The 17,266-nt window shown below is 40.8% G+C and overlaps 1 protein-coding gene across 9 annotated transcripts in view; it reads left to right on the top strand.

Annotated features, from left to right (window-relative positions):
- The window catches only part of ubr4 (ubiquitin protein ligase E3 component n-recognin 4), a 54,873-nt gene that overhangs the window by 15,675 nt on the left and 21,932 nt on the right, over positions 1-17,266 (top strand). For 4 of the 9 annotated variants that reach the window (XM_044351558.1, XM_044351555.1, XM_044351556.1 and 1 more), the window contains 33 exons: positions 94-373; positions 764-896; positions 1,223-1,302; positions 1,442-1,570; positions 3,134-3,316; positions 3,665-3,787; positions 3,876-4,105; positions 4,442-4,560; positions 4,658-4,755; positions 5,124-5,281; positions 5,486-5,692; positions 5,818-5,919; positions 6,005-6,105; positions 6,303-6,690; positions 6,911-6,974; positions 7,126-7,317; positions 7,966-8,036; positions 8,508-8,700; positions 9,486-9,719; positions 9,943-10,113; positions 10,241-10,423; positions 10,571-10,729; positions 11,017-11,169; positions 11,390-11,617; positions 11,874-12,031; positions 12,758-12,932; positions 13,330-13,531; positions 13,898-14,061; positions 15,180-15,396; positions 15,646-15,862; positions 16,599-16,631; positions 16,917-16,980; positions 17,092-17,226. In XM_044351558.1, the coding sequence (XP_044207493.1) occupies positions 94-373; positions 764-896; positions 1,223-1,302; positions 1,442-1,570; positions 3,134-3,316; positions 3,665-3,787; positions 3,876-4,105; positions 4,442-4,560; positions 4,658-4,755; positions 5,124-5,281; positions 5,486-5,692; positions 5,818-5,919; positions 6,005-6,105; positions 6,303-6,690; positions 6,911-6,974; positions 7,126-7,317; positions 7,966-8,036; positions 8,508-8,700; positions 9,486-9,719; positions 9,943-10,113; positions 10,241-10,423; positions 10,571-10,729; positions 11,017-11,169; positions 11,390-11,617; positions 11,874-12,031; positions 12,758-12,932; positions 13,330-13,531; positions 13,898-14,061; positions 15,180-15,396; positions 15,646-15,862; positions 16,599-16,631; positions 16,917-16,980; positions 17,092-17,226 (5,344 nt within the window). The remainder of the gene's footprint in view (positions 1-93; positions 374-763; positions 897-1,222; positions 1,303-1,441; positions 1,571-3,133; positions 3,317-3,664; positions 3,788-3,875; positions 4,106-4,441; positions 4,561-4,657; positions 4,756-5,123; positions 5,282-5,485; positions 5,693-5,817; positions 5,920-6,004; positions 6,106-6,302; positions 6,691-6,910; positions 6,975-7,125; positions 7,318-7,965; positions 8,037-8,507; positions 8,701-9,485; positions 9,720-9,942; positions 10,114-10,240; positions 10,424-10,570; positions 10,730-11,016; positions 11,170-11,389; positions 11,618-11,873; positions 12,032-12,757; positions 12,933-13,329; positions 13,532-13,897; positions 14,062-15,179; positions 15,397-15,645; positions 15,863-16,598; positions 16,632-16,916; positions 16,981-17,091; positions 17,227-17,266) is intronic. The other 5 variants (XM_044351562.1, XM_044351560.1, XM_044351561.1 and 2 more) reach the window with 3 other exon arrangements.

Genomic DNA, 17,266 nt, shown 5'->3' with positions numbered 1-17,266 from the left:
ACTGTGGGAAAACACAGAATCTGCACAGTTTATTTATTTATTTTTTTTAACCTGTTTCTCCTTTCTTCTACATTTCCTTTCCTGCTCTCATAGATTTTTGGGAACATTGAAACAACACACTATCCAGGGTTCTGTTCATGGAGAGGATGACCTTAATGTGGAGCACCTCCAGCTCCTGCTACTCCTTTTCCATAATCTGTCGGAGCGTGGGCGACGGTCAGTCCTCACCCTTGTCACCCAGGCCATCACTGAAGTGGCACAGAGCAGAGACTCTCAGCTGAAGGCTGTTCCCCTCAACCTGGCCCGCCTGTTGCTAGTCTTTGACTACCTGCTGCGCCACTACTCCAAGGCTCCACTGTACCTTTTTGAACAGGTAAATGCTTATTTTCAAGTGGCTGTTGTGTTGTCCTGATGGCAAACTGCATAGGTTAAGTTTGGTTTTATTTATCTGGAAACATTTGTTACTTGATTTTATACTTTCAAGCAAAATACTGTCCTGAAAACACATTCATTTAATAATTCATCAATCATTACTGGCTTCACATCTTGATAGTTCCATAGATTCACTTATTTAAGTGGTTGCCTGATCTGGTAACTTTTTGTCTTGAGTTACTTGCTGTAAGACTAAAATGATTAGTAGTTAAGTAATATTCCACTTAGTAGTATAAATCATTGTTATTCTAATGCTGAATCTCTTAATGAATGTGGAACTATGATGACAGGAAAAAAAGATTTAGCTTCTCTCTACCATTGTTGTTTATAGGTGCAGTACAACCTCCTCACTCCACCATCCACTGGGCCAAGTTCTATTCAGGAAGGTGGCAAACGAGGCAGTCTCCCTCTTTACTATGGCTTCAAGGAGGTGGAGGAGAACTGGGCCAAACACTGTTCAGCAGGTAAGAAGAGGAGTTGAAATGTACTTCATTAAATTCACTGGTCAGAACAAGACAGTAGATACAAAAACTTGTCAACTGCATTTTTTAGCATAAAGATTATTTGAGCACTGGTCGTCTACCCGCCAAAGTCACTGGTAGAATAGAAACACTTAATAGCCACAGCCGAGATTTACCAGTGTTGACATTACTGGCAGTAATCTCCCAACCTCAGCAACTTGCACACATGTATTTCATATATTCTGTGTTCTTACTTATCTGTGAAGAAAATGTGGCTATTCATGTTGGTACTAGATGACAAAATAATTTATGTTTTCAACCTTTCTTAGATTCAATTGTTCAGCCCAAATTCTACTGCGTGTTGTCCCCTGAGGCATCTGAAGATGATATCAGCAGACTAGACAGCAAGGTGAGACTTGAGCCTTTGTTATATCTTTTTATGAAATGTTTTTATTCATAAAGTGATGTGACCAGAGTCTTGGAAGTGTGTATTGTCAAGGTGGTGTATTTTTTAGATACATATTTCCCTGCTCCCTTTTTTCTGGCAGGTCTTTCCTAAGCTGTTCAATGGAGCAGTTAAATACGATGAACTGTATGCGTGGCTTATCTCACTCCTGGCAGCAGGCTCCCAGTTTGACACAGCAAGAAGACAGGAGAGCAAGCCCATCACTCCTATGGTGAGAACAAACCACATGAACGAACCATGAACTGCGTAAATGGGGTCAACAGGCCCATGATGTAGGTGGCATCACAGGCTTGTGCAAGCTGCAGCAAACACCTGTTGCCCGCAGCTCTTCAGCTCGCTGTAGCTATACCTTTATACTAAAGGTATGTCTTGATCTGAGACACTTTTTATTAAACAGTGAGTCAGTACAATTTCTAACCTCCATGACCAAGGCTGCGCGTCTGAATGTACTTCAGTTAAAAGCCTTCCTGCGGTTCCATTTTGAATGTGAAGCACCACGAGGAAGTGTTAAAGAGTTACTACACAATCAGATTCTCCTAGCTCTTTTGAACCCATGTATATTTAAAAAATGCAGCAGAGGACTACACAGGACAACTGTGGGGGGGGGGGGCGTGGCCTCGTGGCCACGTAGTGTGTGACGCGGGGAGGTAAGTGGGCACTGTTCAGAGTGACCTACCGAAAGTGTGACAGAGCCCGACCACAGCTCAGTGTAGCACAAATAGCAATGTAGAGCTGCTGTCAGACTCTCTGTGTCTGTGCTGGAAACACAGAGAGTCCGCTGGAGCTCTGACAGTCACTAGAAGCACATTCATGGCCCTTTGTAAAAGGTTCTGTGTGGTACCTGTGTGTTGTAGCTGAGCTAGCAGCTCTGCTATGAGAGGCTCTCCAGTGTGTGTGTGTTGGGGGGGATTATTGTGATTAGCATTATTGCTGTCAGCCCTGAATATCTTGTTAAGCTCTGAATATAGTTATTGGTGGGCCTGTGTGTTTCCTGCCACAGAAAAGGAATAAATCTTGGGGTCATTTGCATAACCACGGTTCTCTGAGTAGCACAGCGTTGCCTCTCCGCCGCCTTTTATCAGGCTTGCTAACACTACCAACAGCTCTGTGTGAGAGGCACAAACTGAGGATACAGTTAGCCAGTGTTCAGATATTTATACACGCAGCTGATATGAAAATTAGGGAGGGGCAGAAAATTTGACTGAACTGAATTTTTAAATCCAAGCACACAGAAATAAGCTGGTGTTGATAAGAAAAAGTAGTTTTTCACGAAATGTGTGTTGTAAGAAAAATCACCTGTATTAACATCATAATGCCAACATAGACCAATGTTATTATGTGCACAGTATAAAAAAATGATTTAGTGTGTAGTTATGCTTTAAAAGATTCACAATATTCAGGTCTGTCTTAAAACAGTAGTCAGGTACATGGAAACAGGTTTTGTTTGTTGTGATTCTTCATCCTGTTCATACCATTTAGAGATCCTAATGCGCTTCCAATGTTAGTGATGGGGACAAAATCCACAGTCCTTAATCTGTGCGACATGTATTTTAAAGTTTATCTGAAGCAAATATAAGGTTTAGAATTTAATTTAGAAAAAATAAGTGAGTATCTCCCAAAATTACAAGCTTTTTTAAGATTATTTTTGTTATTGTTGCCTTTTATTTGAAAGCTGAAAGTACAGGGAAACAGAAAAAGGATGAAGTGAGGAGTATGAAATGCAACAGATTTGAACTGTCTGTAGAACTGTATGTCTGTTTATCATCCTGCACAGGAGGCCTGCTCCCTTCAGTACTACTTCCTAGTGCTGTGGAGGATCTTGGGGGTTTTACCACCTTCGAAAGCCTACATGGAGCAGCTCAAGACTGGCTGCAGTGATCCCAGTGAGAGCGACATTCTGCACACACTGCGATGGTCGTCACGTCTCCGGGTGTCTACCTACGTGAATTGGATCAAGGTCTGTTGATGCCTGAAAGTACTGCCGAATGCTAATTAGCTTGATAGATGCCCAAACAAGTAAAAGAAAAATATTACGTTCGTCTCATGGTCAAGTCAGATGTAATTGGTTATGACATTTATGATTATTCTACTCATCATTACTAATTATTATTCTACTCATAATCACAAATGCTACTCATTATAATTACATTTTCAAAAAAATCAGTTACATTTCTGAAATGATTGACTTCTTGATTTCTATGGGACTTCAAATTTACGTCATAGGCTGTACAATAATCCTGTAATGTCATAATTTTTCATTGTGGTTTACTTTGATGTGTGACTAAGCCCATGTCATCACTGACAGGAACACTTGGTGAAGCAGGGAATGAAAGCAGACCAAGCAGCCTCTCTGGTTGAGATGACAGCTGCTAAGTGCAGCACGGTTAAATATGATGTGGAGCTAGCAGAGGAGTACATTGCCAGACAGGTAACAATTACAATATTGTCATTGATAACCTATGTATAGATTGTTGTCCAGGTTAAGTTTTAACTCAACTGTCACTCTTCTGTTACAGATTTCCACCTTCTCCAGTGTAGACCCGAATGTTATTCTTCCACTTCATCAGTTGCCCTCTCTACAAGCCATCTATACACTGGATGCAGTCATCTCCAAAGTGCAGGTCTCTCTAGATGAGCATTTGTCTAAGGTTGCCATTGAGGCAGACACCCACAAGTCCTCTGAGATCGCAAAGAACCTGCTTTCTGCCACACTACAGCTCACTGATGTTTACACAGCCTTCACAAGGTGAGAAAGATCATTCTTAACTTCTGCATTGTGCTTATCTTTGGAACATGGGACTAGCTGGTCTAGGTCATGTATTATCTAGCAGACTGGAATACTAGGATGTAGTTGATAACTGCGTGATAATTGCTTCCTTCACAGCAGAGCTTTAATGCTCCATTTTGCAATGAGCAACACCTTCTAATACAAGAACTAGGCCAAACTGTATTTTCAGAATTAAATCCAAAAAAGCCTGTGTTTATGTTTGTAATATCCACATATTAGAGATTACCTTTTAAACTTTATATGCAAACCTGCATATCGTAATCAAATTATTGAACCAAATTTTGTCTCGATCAGGTCTTACCTACTAATGAACATCCCAGAGGAAGGGGAGAACAAGCTAACAGATGCCAAGCTTCAAGGTTATGCTGCAGTTCTGTCTATTGGCTCCACCCGCTGCAAGGCCAACACACTGGGTATGTGGAAGAATTACTAAATAAAAATGTTAAACAGTACATTCATTTTCACCGCACACTGTGTTTTAACCTAAACCTTTTAAATGTAATTTCACAGGCCATAGTGTTATGCAGAACTTGCCGTCGGCTGTACAGACAATATGTGAGACTTGGAACAGCATCCACACCAATGAATTCCCCAACATCGGCTCGTGGGTACGTGAACAACATTTTTTTGTGTCCCAAGACCATCCACTCCTATGTCACTTAGCACTGACCAGACGACCACAACATACCAGATACTCACACTATGCTGAATATGACTGCTATTGAGATATTTAATGTGTTTTTATGTAACATTAATTTAAAACATTTCTGTATAATATATATTTCCATCTGATTTAATTTATTATAGGTTGTCCATTTTAAATGATGGTTTTTATCAAAAGTATATACTTTAAGCCATTTAATAAATATAGGAATAAGCAGAATATTAACAAAAAGTAGAAACATATAATTTCATATAAATTAATTATTGTTCCAGCAATCATGAGACTAATAGTTTGGTTTGTTTTCCTTCTCAGCGAAATGCGTTTGCCAATGACACCATCCCATCAGAGAGCTACATCAGTGCCATCCAAGCTGCTCACCTGGGAACTCTGAGTTGCCAGTCCTTGCCTCTGGCTTCCTCTCTTAAACACATCCTGCTGTCTTTGGTTCGCCTCACCGGTGACCTCATTGTGTAAGTGCTTGTCCAGTCCTTATTAAAATCGGAATCATTTTAACATTTGGCCTCCAGGAAATGTGATAAACTAGTATCAACCGGCAGCCAGTTGTCCATACAATCTGATAAGTTAAATGTGCAGCTTTGAAGCAGATGTAGATGGATTTATTTATGAAAAACTTGAAATCTCCAGTTAATTTCTGTGCGTGTCTGCCTCCTCAGCACAGAGGAGCTGAATCCTTCGCAGGTTGTACGCACCCTGCTGCCACTCCTCCTGGAGAGCAGCACAGAGAGTGTAGCCGAGATCAGCAGCACCTCACTGGAGCGCATCCTCGGCCCATCAGAGTCAGACGCCTTCCTGGCCCGCATCTACGAGCGTCTGGTGACCGGGTGTTATAACATCATTGCCAATCACTCAGACCCCAACAGGTAGCATCCCACTATGCAGCTCTGTGTAGCTTTTAGCCTAATGTAGCATTTTGTTCTAGCCTGCACATTAATTGTTTGGTTTAGTCTCACTGCTGTTATCAACCTTTGACCTCTCATCATTTTAGTGGTTTGGATGAGTCTGTTCTTGAGGAATGCCTTCAGTACCTTGAAAAACAGCTTGAGAGCAGTCAAGTCCGCAAGGCAATGGAAGAGTTCTTTTCATTCAGGTATCTGCTCAACTGATGACACAGGCTACATTTTTACATATGAATACAGCTGCCTCACTTATTTTGTCCCTTTTTGTTTTTCCAGCGGTGAGCTTGTCCAGATTATGATGGCGACAGCCAATGAAAACCTGTCAGCAAAGTTCTGCAACAGGGTGCTGAAATTCTTCACCAAGCTCTTCCAGCTCAGTAAGTCTACTGTTTTCAGAGTTAATATTATTATTTATTAATGTTTCAATTAAAACATTTTCTAATGCGGCAGTTTCAGACATTGTTCAGAGAAGCACTTTGTTGAAAGCATACTGGCGCCTTTTAAAAGCTGCATGCTGCAGGTGTGTCAGATTTCTCCATATGTTTAAATCTCACGGTGTTGCTGTCATCCCCAGCGGAGAAGAGCCCAAACCCCAGTTTGCTGTGTCTGTGTGGCTCTTTGGCTCAGCTGGCCTGTGTGGAGCCCTCTCGTCTGCAGTCTTGGCTGACACGAATGACAGCAACACCACCAAAGGACTCAGAGCAGCTGGAAATAGTGCAGGAAAACCGGCAGCTTCTGCAGCTGCTCACCACTCATATTGTGCGTGACAACAGCCAAGTGGGCGAAGGAGTGTGCACCGTCCTCCTCAGCACACTCATTCCCATGGCAACAGACATGCTGGCCAATGGAGATGGAACAGGTTTTCCTGAACTCATGGTCATTATGGCAACACTTGCTAGCGCTGGACAGGGGGCTGGCCACCTGCAACTGCACAGGGCTGCTATCGACTGGCTGACTAGATGGTAAGATATCAGTTTTACAGTTGTTGTTTTTTTTTTTTTTTAAGCATCAGTGGGCTAAAGCCATTAATCAGTAAAAGGACAGGTTAATAACCATGAATGGAAAAAATACTTTGCATTGAGTGACCCAACCAGTCAGCCAATATCAGGATATTAAATCATATATATGAGGATATTAAATTCCTGGATATTCTTTTTAAAATACTCTCATTTTTCTCTGCAGCAAAAAGTATTTAACACAGAAGAATGTCGTGGAAAAAGTGAGCACAAACTTGTCCCAAGGAAAGGTACGTTTTTATATTTATCAGTATATTGCACCAGGTGTAATTCCATTTTAAACAGTAGTCTAACATGTGTTTTCCATTTGGTGGTTCCAAAGGGAGTTATAAGCATCTTAAACCATCAAGATATTTATTTGCACCTGTTCCTTGATTTCAGCACGCCAGCATGTTGGAATGCTCGTGCCACATCATCTCTTATCTGGCTGATGTGATGAATGCCTTAAGGCAAAGCAGTGGCCAAGGCACCTCAGCGCTGCTGATGGAGGGAGAAGAAAAGGCCATGGAAGTGGACTCAGACTGGGTGGAGGAACTTGCAGTGGAGGAGGATGATTCCCAGGCAGAGGACTCTGTGAGATCACATCCCTTTATGTCTATCCCCCTGAAACAGGGCCATGATTTATAAATGCACAGAGTACAGACCTGAACTCACAATCTGATGGAATTATAAGAAACTGCTGCTGCAAAAATGATCTATGCAAGGTTGCAAAGTTTACATGGCATATAAAGTAATCTCTTAGGTGTTGTTCTAAATGCTAAAGCCAAATTATTATACAGTGATGCATTCTGATGAATCTCAGACAATAGAAAAACAACAAAATGTTACTTTAAACTAGGGCAGGGCAATATGGCGAAAACTTTTATCACGATAATTTTTTTTTCATATCAGTCAATATTGATATGGTTCCTAGTCTAACTGAATATAATGTAGGCATTGACAAAGATAACATTTTACCTTCATAGTAATTTCATGAGGAAATGGGAAACTTCATCTTTATCTAGATGCCAGATATTCTGCTTGTCATTCCTCTACTGATTTAGAAAAAGTGTTGAGGAGAATAAACAATGAAACACAACAATTAAGATGATTAATTAAGATGACCGCTCGATCATGATTTTAAAAGAAACGTATATACATTATGCAGTGGATTACATGTCTTTGCTCCATCAATTGCTAAATGGAACAACCCATCTTAACATGTTTGTCATTGTTTGACAGGATGAAGACTCCCTTTGCAACAAGCTCTGCACCTTCACTATTACTCAGAAGGAATTCATGAACCAGCACTGGTAAAGAGAAAAATATTGTTCCCCATGATTTTGGTTTGATTCTTGAATGAGACCAGAATACGTTTTTTGTTTTGTTTTGTTTATTTAAATCATGGTACAAATTAGGAGGCTGTTAGACCAGAAAATAGATTTGTCACACAGGAACCCTTTCAAGTTGGAATGAAGAGGAAAATATATAAAAAATCCTACATACAGTAGATTTACACGAATCAGAAAAGTCATTGGCATGTGTTAAAATCCTGAAAAAACAGGACAACTACACACCATTGAAGAAACAATGTTCAGTTGTTATATATGTAAACATTATGTAGATGAAAGTACTTATTAGTCATTGTGTCAGTGATGTGCTATTCATGTGTCCTGTAATATGTTCCTACAGACCTTTTTATATAGAAATACAGTTTGCAGGTGACATTCTGTCATCACTAAACTACTGCACTGTACAATGACTTGTTCATTTTCACTCTGCAGGTACCACTGTCACACCTGTAAGATGGTGGATGGGGTAGGTGTGTGCACAGTGTGCGCCAAGGTCTGTCACAAAGACCATGAGATCTCCTATGCCAAATATGGCTCTTTCTTCTGTGACTGCGGTGCCAAAGAGGATGGCAGCTGCCAGGTGAGACCGAATACCTCAGGTCATCATGGGAAGAGAACAACAGCGGTAACTTTGGCTTGCAAGTCATTCCCCCATTGACTTCCATCCAGTCATTTCATTTGGTCAGGGTTATAGCTAGCCCACACGTGTGGCCAGAAAATGAGATAAATCATGTTACAAATGTCACAAACATTTTGTGTACTGAAAAGGCCAGCTTTCCTAGTTAACCTTAAATGATGGAATTTTGAATTTGCATGCAATGAACCAACCATCAACTACATTTTACCTTCAGTATGATTGGCCAGTTGCATTCTTTCTTTGTGTTTGTGATTGCAATATTTTCTTCTGTCAGTCTGATGACTATAATGGCTCATAATAGTTTTTTTCACCTTTGTAAATGGACATTGTTTCGCTTTTGTAATTATACATGTTATGAGTTGACTTGTACTGTCCTGTAAGGGGATAACAATGTGAAAGTACAGGTATATGGTACTGGCATGCAGCAAATTCAATTTATCAATATAGTTTACAATTGTTCCAGTGCTATCAAGAGTCTTATCAATCAGTGATATTTGATATCCTTTGGAAGCAGTTTAGATAAAGAGCGCCTCCATCCAACACAATATCACATTATCTTTGGCTATTTCTTTGTGAACTATATACTCCACAATGTGGAAGAGCTAGCGAAAGGAAATAAAATAAAGTTATCCTAATCATAAAGAATTTACATAAAGATGATGCTCTTATGTGAAAAGCTTGTATTTGATGTGTGGCCATATTCGGTTATATATGCACGTGCGTATCGACCCTTGCTTTTCTCACTGGCTTACTGTGTGTTGTATCATCCACAGGCCTTGGTCAAACGCAGCCCCAGCAGTGGCATGGGCTCCACTCTCAAAGAGTCTTCGGCGTTCCAGAGTGAACTACGCATGCCTGAGAGTGCTATCCGCCACCAGAATGCCTCACCCTCCGACAAGGGCAAGGCCACCATCTGTGATGGCAAACCTGGTGAGGAAGACAGACCTAAGAAGAGCAGTGTGTGCAAGAGCATTGAGGGCTGCCAGGAAGAGTTGATAGCACAAGTGGTGAGAAAAATATGGTTATCTATTCTGGATTCATCACTAACTATGTCTCTGTCTTGTGTCTGTTAGCTTCATGTTTTTTTGTTTTTGTTTTTTTCCCCCTGAAAAGATTGCCCAGAGGACATAACGTTATGGGTCTTATGTTGTTTTTTTTGTTTTGTTTTTTTACATCCACTGCATTGTACATTGTGTGACTTGTGCTTTTGGCTCGGTTTCTCCACAACAGATGGGATCATCTACTGCAGCCGTCATACTGGAGATGCTCATGTTTCTTATGGAAGCCATTCAGACCAACTTCCAGCAGGCATCAGCTGTAGGAAGCAGCAGCCGGGCTCAGCAGGCCCTCAACGAACTGCACACTCAGGACAAAAATGTGGAGATGACAGACCAGTTAATGGTATGATGACCTATACAATTTAGAGTGGTTAGGAAAATCACTTAATTCCTTTATTCATGGTCATTTATTTAAACCTTATTAGAAGCTATACTATATTAGAAATTGTTTATGTTGATCTTTTCCTCAGGTGCCCACACTCGGCTCTCAAGAAGGGGCATTTGAGAATGTGAGGATGAACTACAGTGGCGATCAGGGGCAAACTATACGCCAGCTCATTAGTGCACATGTCCTGCGCCGTGTTGCTATGTGTGTCCTGTCCTCCCCCCACGGCCGTCGCCAGCACCTTGCAGTCAGCCATGAAAAGGGAAAGGTGAGTCTCACTAACTTATTGCTTTTGTTATAATTGCCTAAATCATTTAAGTTGTTTTTTTTTTTCTTAAGGTTCATATCTAGGTTGCAGTGTCTTCACTGTTAGAACACTACATAATGCAATTTCTCTCCATCTCCTGGTTCACAGATAACAGTTCTGCAGCTGTCCACCCTCCTGAAGCAGGCTGACTCTAGCAAGAGGAAGCTGACACTGACCCGTCTTGCCTCCGCCCCAGTCCCTTTCACTGTCCTCAGTCTCACAGGCAACCCTTGTAATGAAGACTACCTTGCTGTGTGTGGCCTTAAGGTCAGAAAACCTGCCTCTCCTAAATTTTAGATTGTTCTGTTTTGTGTGTTTTCTAATAATATGTGTTCAAATCAACATATTGAAATGAAAACACTGGAGGCAAAAATGTATTTATTATGCAAGTGAAGGAAGAAACTAAGTTGAGTTATCCTAGATCATAATCATGGTAGAATTCACTAAGCTGTCCATGCAACTTGGCTAAGTAAATTTACAATTACCTTTTGTATATGAATGGCTGCTATGTAGTTATTTGACTGTCTCTTTGTGATTCTTTCATTTTTTCCCAGGACTGCCATGTACTAACTTTCAGCAGCACAGGCTCTGTGTCAGACCATCTGGTGTTGCACCCACAACTGGCTACTGGCAACTTCATTATCAAAGCTATCTGGTTACCAGGCTCACAGACTGAACTGGCGATCATCACTGCTGACTTTGTCAAGGTATGTATTAAGAGAATAGACATACTGGTGGCTGAGTGGCACTTTTTTTGTTTTATATGTTGCATGTACGTTAGTTTAGCATATTGATGTATTATTGGTGATTTTTTCTTTTGAACTGAGAAAACAGTCAGTGCTAACAAACATTATTTGGTGAAAAAACAACCAATACTTTTTGTTTGTATTTTGTTGTCATATTACATTTTTCTCCCTTGTCAAACAGATATATGACTTGTCAGTGGATGCCCTGAGTCCCATGTACTACTTCCTGCTCCCAAGTTCCAAGATCCGCGATGCTACCTTCCTTTTCAACGAAGACGGGAAAAACATCATCGCCATCATGTCTTCAGCAGGTTACATGTACACCCAGATCATGGACGAGTCCAGCAGCGCCCAGCATGGCCCTTTCTATGTCACCAACGTGTTGGAAATAACCCATGAAGACTTGAAGGTAAGTGGGCCACATAAAATTATACCCACAAAATTATTTGACGTTATACCAACTGTTACCACATCAACAGCAAAACATACTATTGTTGGTTGTAAGGGTCTCTACTATAACCTACCCTAAAGTACATTTCTGCCATCACTTTTTGGAACGTTTGGTTGATGTTTACACACCACTTGAACACCATGTTTGATGTTTCTGGAAAATGCTGAATGGCAAAAATGCAGTATTGAGGTACATTCTTTCTGTGTGACTCCAGGACAGCAACGGGCAGGTGGCTGGAGGTGGTGTGTCGGTTTATTACTCCCATGTGCTCCAGATGCTTTTCTTCAGCTACAGCCAGGGGAAATCCTTCGCTGCCACAGTGAGCCGAAGCACCACAGAAGTTCAACGGCTCTTTCCCATCAATGTCAAAGGGTAACATTTCTTCCACACTAGATACAGTCTTCTCACTTCTTTATTGCTGCGTTGGGTCTGGGAGATGTAATGGGCAACTGAAAGAGCTAACTCTAAGGCAGCCGATATATGGTAGTTGCTTTTTACCAACACGTACAGTACATATAGACAATGGCGGCACCACAAGCATCATTGTTCACAAACTTGCTTGTGTACTTTGTGTATACCTGGAAGATTAAAAAGTATATCAGATTAGGGGCAGATTAGGGCTAATCCTCCCTGGCTGACAACATATCTTTCTTGTTAACTTCCACTTTTGCCACCATGGCCACACTCAAGGAGATTACTATGTTGTTGACATGATATCGTGGCAGAAAAAGTGGCAGCAGCAACATAGTAGCAATCTCACACCAGCTATTCTGGCATGCCTATTTGTCACTGTGGAGTGGAGACATCATATAAATACGGGTAGTTGCGGACAAGCTCTAGGTATCTTTAACTTTCCCCCATTGCTGTGGTTAAGTCTGCTGCTGACCTCACTCTCTGATGCTGCCCCCACCAGTCATGTGCTGAATTGCATCTTGCAGACATATAGCGTTAAATTCGTCAAGCAGGGGTTGTCATGATGTGCACATGAACGCGTAGTTAAAATCAAGCATAACACCGTCCTACTCTCCCATTTTGTTTCTTTCCCATCATTTCTGATTTTTAATGTCTTTCTCTGTCTTGCCCTCCTGCCTTCTTTAGCTCTAATGGAGGCAGCAGTAAGATGTCACCAGCTCTGTGCCAATGGTCCGAGGTCATGAACCACCCAGGGCTGGTGTGCTGTGTGCAGCAGACAACAGGCATACCGCTGGTCATCATGGTCAAGCCTGACACTTTCCTCATCCAAGAGATTAAAACTCTGCCAGCCAAAGCGAAGGTAAAGGTCACTTACTGGAGTAACAGGGAACAGTCTTCAGTAGATTAGGAAAAGATCTTCAGCAATGAAAAATCAGCAATGTCTAGAATGGGAAAAGGAAACGCCTTGTAAAATGAGAAAGTAAAAAGAGCATGTTTATGAGAGTACAAAGGTCCAATTCAGGCATGTGTGTGTATTTATATAGAAAGCTTTTGCTTTTTATGATCAAGGCTTTTCATATACACCACATACTATCCAATATGAAAATATACTTTTCAGGGAATTGGTAGCACTTAATTTGCACATTAATAAAACAGTTACAAGAAATGATAATTCAGAATGAAATTGTGTCAATAATTGAGAAACCATGAGTTGATTTAAATTGATTTAACTTTAATTTATTTTCTCTGCTCCCCAGATTCAAGACATGGTAGCTATTCGACACACTGCCAGTAACGAGCAACAACGCACTACAATGATTCTTCTCTGTGAGGACGGAAGCCTTCGAATCTACATGGCCAATGTGGACAACACCTCTTACTGGCTCCAACCCTCCTTACAACCCAGCTGTGGTATCAGTATCATGAAGCCTGTCCGCAAGCGCAAAGCTGCTGCTACCAGTGAGTTTGAGGCCAATAAAGTGCAGTTATTTTCTTATCACCAAAACCGTAAGAAAGTGGATCCAGACATATATGACACAACAGTTATGATAATCACACGCAGTTAATCGCTGGTTAACCACAGCTGACATTTAAATGGTTACCGTAACCCACAAAAGAATGCCTGACAGGCTTCAGTTGTTGAAAAAAATGAAAATTTCCGTTAACACATTTAATGCTTTCACATGATAATTGTTCGTGCACACAGTAGACCAAGTGGTACAACAGCTGTGAGAAAAGTGAAGGATTATGTTTGCTTACTTCCATTTATAGCTGCTGTCTGCCTGGCAAAACTTTCAAATTTTAATGTCATGACTTTACTTTCAGCCACCCGTACCTCCAGTCAGGTGACGTTCCCAGTGGACTTCTTTGAACACAACCAGCAGCTGACAGAAGTGGAGTTTGGGGGAAATGATTTGCTGCAGGTCTATAATGGACAGCAGATTAAACACAGGCTCAATTCCACTGGGATGTATGTGGCTAACACAAAGGTAGGAACATTTTAATAATGTTCTGTGCTGGAAAAGTCCTGTGAGACTTTTTTGTTAGTCATGCATGTGTTTGTTTTATGTAATTTTACAGTAAAAGCACAACGTAAGGTATAGGTCAAGTGAGTAATCATAACTGCTACAAAAATCTGTCTGAAGAGTACCAGTGGTTAAGGGTTATATTAACATTTTGTCAAATGAGCTAGTTTTACAGCTGTATTATACACTGATGCTCAAAATGGTCTCACTGAAATACAAGTTCACTATTTTTTTACTATGCATCCAAGTAAACTAAATAAAAAATGGGACACAGGCGAACCTGCATTCACAGCGGAGCTGTTTGGCTAAAAAAGCCTGACATGTTGGGTGCTTTCCATTCTGTTAGTTATGCTTCCTCCTGTCCTCGCTCTTCTCTCCTCCTACCCATGGCCTGGAAATCGATTGATTTAAGATGTTCCCCTAAATGCGTCTCGGAGAAGAGGAGGTGCGATGACAGTGCCAGAGGAGTTATGAACGAGGAACCACAGTGGTATCCTACGTGGAAGAGTCTTTTGCTGGATTGCAACACCCTTTCAATCTGAATGTGTTTATTGATTTGTCAGTTGATCTGATGGGACAGGAACAGTTGGGCTGCTGTGGAAACATCATTAGCCAAATGGGAAGCACCCAATGTCTACACAGCCTGCATAACGAAAATAGCACGTTAGCAGAACAGCAGCAGCTTCCTCCGTCTGTGTCTATACAGGATGCATTCAGGCACAATATTGAGTGAAGGTCACCTGTGTTTTGGCTGTCCTCATAACCTAACACACAATCACTGTATTATGTGTGTAAAATTGAAGAAAATAGACAAAGTGTAAACAGATTCGGTTATGAGTAAAATGTGGGCCCTTATGCAGCTTGTGTAGACAGCTGGATTGATTTAAAAAAATAAATAAATAAATAAATAAAAAAGAGGCACATGAAACGGACGACTGAAAAACACGGCTAAAATGTCTCCTGTGTAGACAAGCTTTGAGGCCATTCATGCTAAAAATGTTTGTATTTGTGTTATACTGTTGTATGAGACGTAGTAGTACACTTAACTAAAGGTTGTCATGATTTTGGTTGTTTCCTTCTAGCCTGGGGGATTCACAGTGGAAGCGGTCAACAACAACAGTTCAATGGTGATGACGGGTATGCGGGTGCAGGTGGGCACTCAGGCCATTGAGAGGGCTCCTTCCTATGTGGAGGTCTTTGGCCGCACCATGCAGATAAACCTGACGAGAGCACGCTGGTTTGACTTCCCCTTCACCAGAGAGGAAGCCCTACAGGCTGACAAGAAGCTGTCTATATTTAGTAAGAGCAAGAATCTGTAATGATGATCATATTTGGCTACCTGTTGAACATCTTATGAATGAATATTTTGTTTGTGTTTTGTGTCACATATCTGTTTTCTTTGCATATCCATCCAACCTTTCTTGTTTTTAATCAAAGGATATTTATTTTGTGCTCAGCTGTTCCTTTAACTTGGATCATATTGAATTAGCTGCAGACTGTTAAGAAACTATCATCAGATGCAGTTTCATCTTCCTGTTTATTTTAAAGTTGGAGCATCTGTTGACCCGGCTGGAGTCACCATGCTTGATTCAATCAAGATCTACGGTAAAACCAAGGAGCAGTTTGGTTGGCCTGAAGATCCACCAGAGGATTTCTCCTCTGCCTCGGTTAACAATGTCTGCAGTCCCAACCTCAACCAGGGCAATGGCACCTCTGATGGAGACATAGCTACACCAACCACCACCAGCGGCACTGTGCTGGAGAGGTATGAGCTTCCATTTACGGGTTCATAAGGTCAACACAAACAATTCAGTTGTGGGCATTTACACTTCTCAGTCTCCTGTAGTTCAGTTAACATCTCATTTTCTGATGCTAGCTGTGTTAGTGTGACCATTTGTTTGATCTAATGGACTTGTTTGTATCTTTTATATTAAACTACCTTTTATCTACATGCTCAGATTTTGTCATACTGTTTATACTGTGGTATCCTATTATTATTATTATTATTATTATTATTGTTATTATTATTATTATTATTATTATTTGTGCATAAACGTGATTAAGTACCTAAATTTGACAGGTGTTTGTTTTACTAGATTAGTGAAAAACCTTACTGTTATTTCATCTATAAATAATTTCTCAATTGGTTTTCCAGAAAATGTATTATTTGATATTTGATTATAATAAATATAGTTTTTGCAATTAAAAAATTCACACACTGTGATAGATGTGACGGATTCTATACATATCGCCCACTTCTAGCATGTCTTTACCCTTTATGGGTCCAGCTGTGTAGCAGGACTTGTTTAGGACAAACCTGAATTTTTAATAAATGGGGGTTGGGATTTCTTTAGAGTATTAAGTGCATGGCTATCGTGATGTCATCTTTTCTTGCATGCTTCTCTTTTGTTCAACTGAATCATTTAATTTCACTTGTTTCTTTCTGTGATCCTCACACTTTTTTGTTCTTTTTCTTTTGCTCCCAAATATACAATAAAAAGTTGTGAAACTGAGTCCTTATCAACCTTGGACCGGTTAGTAACTGCCCTTTCTCTGCTTGTTTGTATGGTTTTGTGCATGTGTGCCAGCTTGTTTGTCCATGCCTGAGACTGTGAACATGCCATGCATCATCTTTCACGCTTGTACAACAACAAAAATATTTATTTTTCTGGCATTTATTTTTGCATTCAGTGTTGTTTTTGGCATTTAGCTTAGCACAGACTGCAGCAGGTTGAGATTTGCTCTAAATTTAGTTTGATTGGTTAATTTAAGGCAAAAACTGAAGTAGAAGCAGTGTTGATCTTTTTTCTCAATTTCAGGTTGGTGGTCAGCTCCCTTGAGGCTTTGGAAAGCTGCTTTGCAGTCGGGTCGTCCAGTGAAAAGGTAAACAGATAAAGATTTTAGTTGTACTTGCAATAAAATGCCTAAATGAAAATACTTGTGTTGCTTGTCTACAGGGAGCATTTTTAACTGCATGTCTTAAAATCTGTTAAGGAGAAAAACAAGGCTGCTGCGCTGGAGTTGGCCACTCTACTCCTGTCCATGCCAACCCCTGCAGGTGTGCAGCAGCAGACCAAGGGACTTCTTGCTAGCCTGCACACCAGTCGAACTGCCTACCACAACCACAAGGTAAAACCATATGTCAGATCAAAATCAGCTCCATCCGCAT

The sequence above is a fragment of the Thunnus albacares genome, chromosome 5 (genome assembly GCF_914725855.1).
Source record: "Thunnus albacares chromosome 5, fThuAlb1.1, whole genome shotgun sequence".
Classification (NCBI taxonomy): Eukaryota; Metazoa; Chordata; class Actinopteri; order Scombriformes; family Scombridae; genus Thunnus; species Thunnus albacares.
The sequence above is the reverse complement of the archived record's forward strand: the minus strand, read 5'-3'. Positions and strand labels throughout refer to the sequence as shown.